Source organism: Tupaia chinensis, unplaced genomic scaffold, assembly GCF_000334495.1.
Source record: "Tupaia chinensis unplaced genomic scaffold, TupChi_1.0 Scaffold000697_1, whole genome shotgun sequence".
In the NCBI taxonomy this organism is placed as follows: Eukaryota; Metazoa; Chordata; class Mammalia; order Scandentia; family Tupaiidae; genus Tupaia; species Tupaia belangeri.
In genome coordinates, this window is record NW_006160220.1 from 101,934 (window position 1) to 102,770 (window position 837).

The window sequence follows — 837 nt, forward strand, 5'->3', positions numbered from 1 at the left end:
GAGAGAGTTTATGTCTGAGTGGGGGTTTCTGTCTGCAATGACACAGATGGAATAAAAAGATTTGAGCAATGGGTGATTGGAAAGTTGAAGAAAAGGACCTGATACTGCCAGATCCACTCTCCTCCCAAAATGCAGGTGCTCACAGGGAAGTCACCTCTGGGCCTTTTTGGTCAAATCGCAAGCAGCAGTAACTGCACCAGACAGGGAGAACTAGGAAGGGGTTTTTGTCTCACTTCCCCATGGGTCTGGAGCACTGTGTGAGCTTAGAGCTGCCATCATAGTTCTTACAGTAATAGTCAGCCTCGTCTTCAGGCTGCAGTCCAGAGATGTGCAGAATGCCTGCATTGGCTGACACATCTTTCGATCCAGAGAAGCGGCTGGGGACTCCAGAGCCCTGGTGCTTGTCTGAGTCTCTGAGGTAATACAGGAGAAAGCGGGGAGGGCTCCCTGGCTTCTGCTGGTACCAGTGTATCCCATAGGTATCAACACTGAAGCCACTGCTAAGGGTGCAGGTAAGTCTGGCAGTAGCTCCAGGAGATGCAGAGAGGGAAGGTGGCTGAGTCAGCACAGGCTGGGAGAGGGAACCTGCAGGCACAGATACTCATGAGCGATGGGACAGGAATAAGAACAATGTTTCTCAGGGGTCTTTTCCAGAGAGCAGAATCAGGATTTCACTTGTCCTCAAGGCCTGTTCCTACCTGTGCAATGAGAGAGAAGCATGAGGAGGAGAGGAGTCCAGGCCATGGTGGGCACAACCACTGGTCCCCACATAGCTGGGCTGTCCCAGGGCTCCTTTTCTTCCCACCCTTTGCCACAGGAGGGGCTCTGCATGCAAAT

At 52.3% G+C, this 837-nt stretch overlaps 1 gene segment (V, D, J or C); it reads right to left on the reverse strand.

Moving 5' to 3' along the window:
* Positions 1-229: 229 nt before the first annotated feature.
* On the reverse strand, positions 230-757 carry LOC106736217 (immunoglobulin lambda variable 5-37-like). The segment is given in 2 exon segments: positions 230-585; positions 699-757. Coding segments are annotated over 2 exon segments (402 nt in total).
* Positions 758-837: the final 80 nt, after the last annotated feature.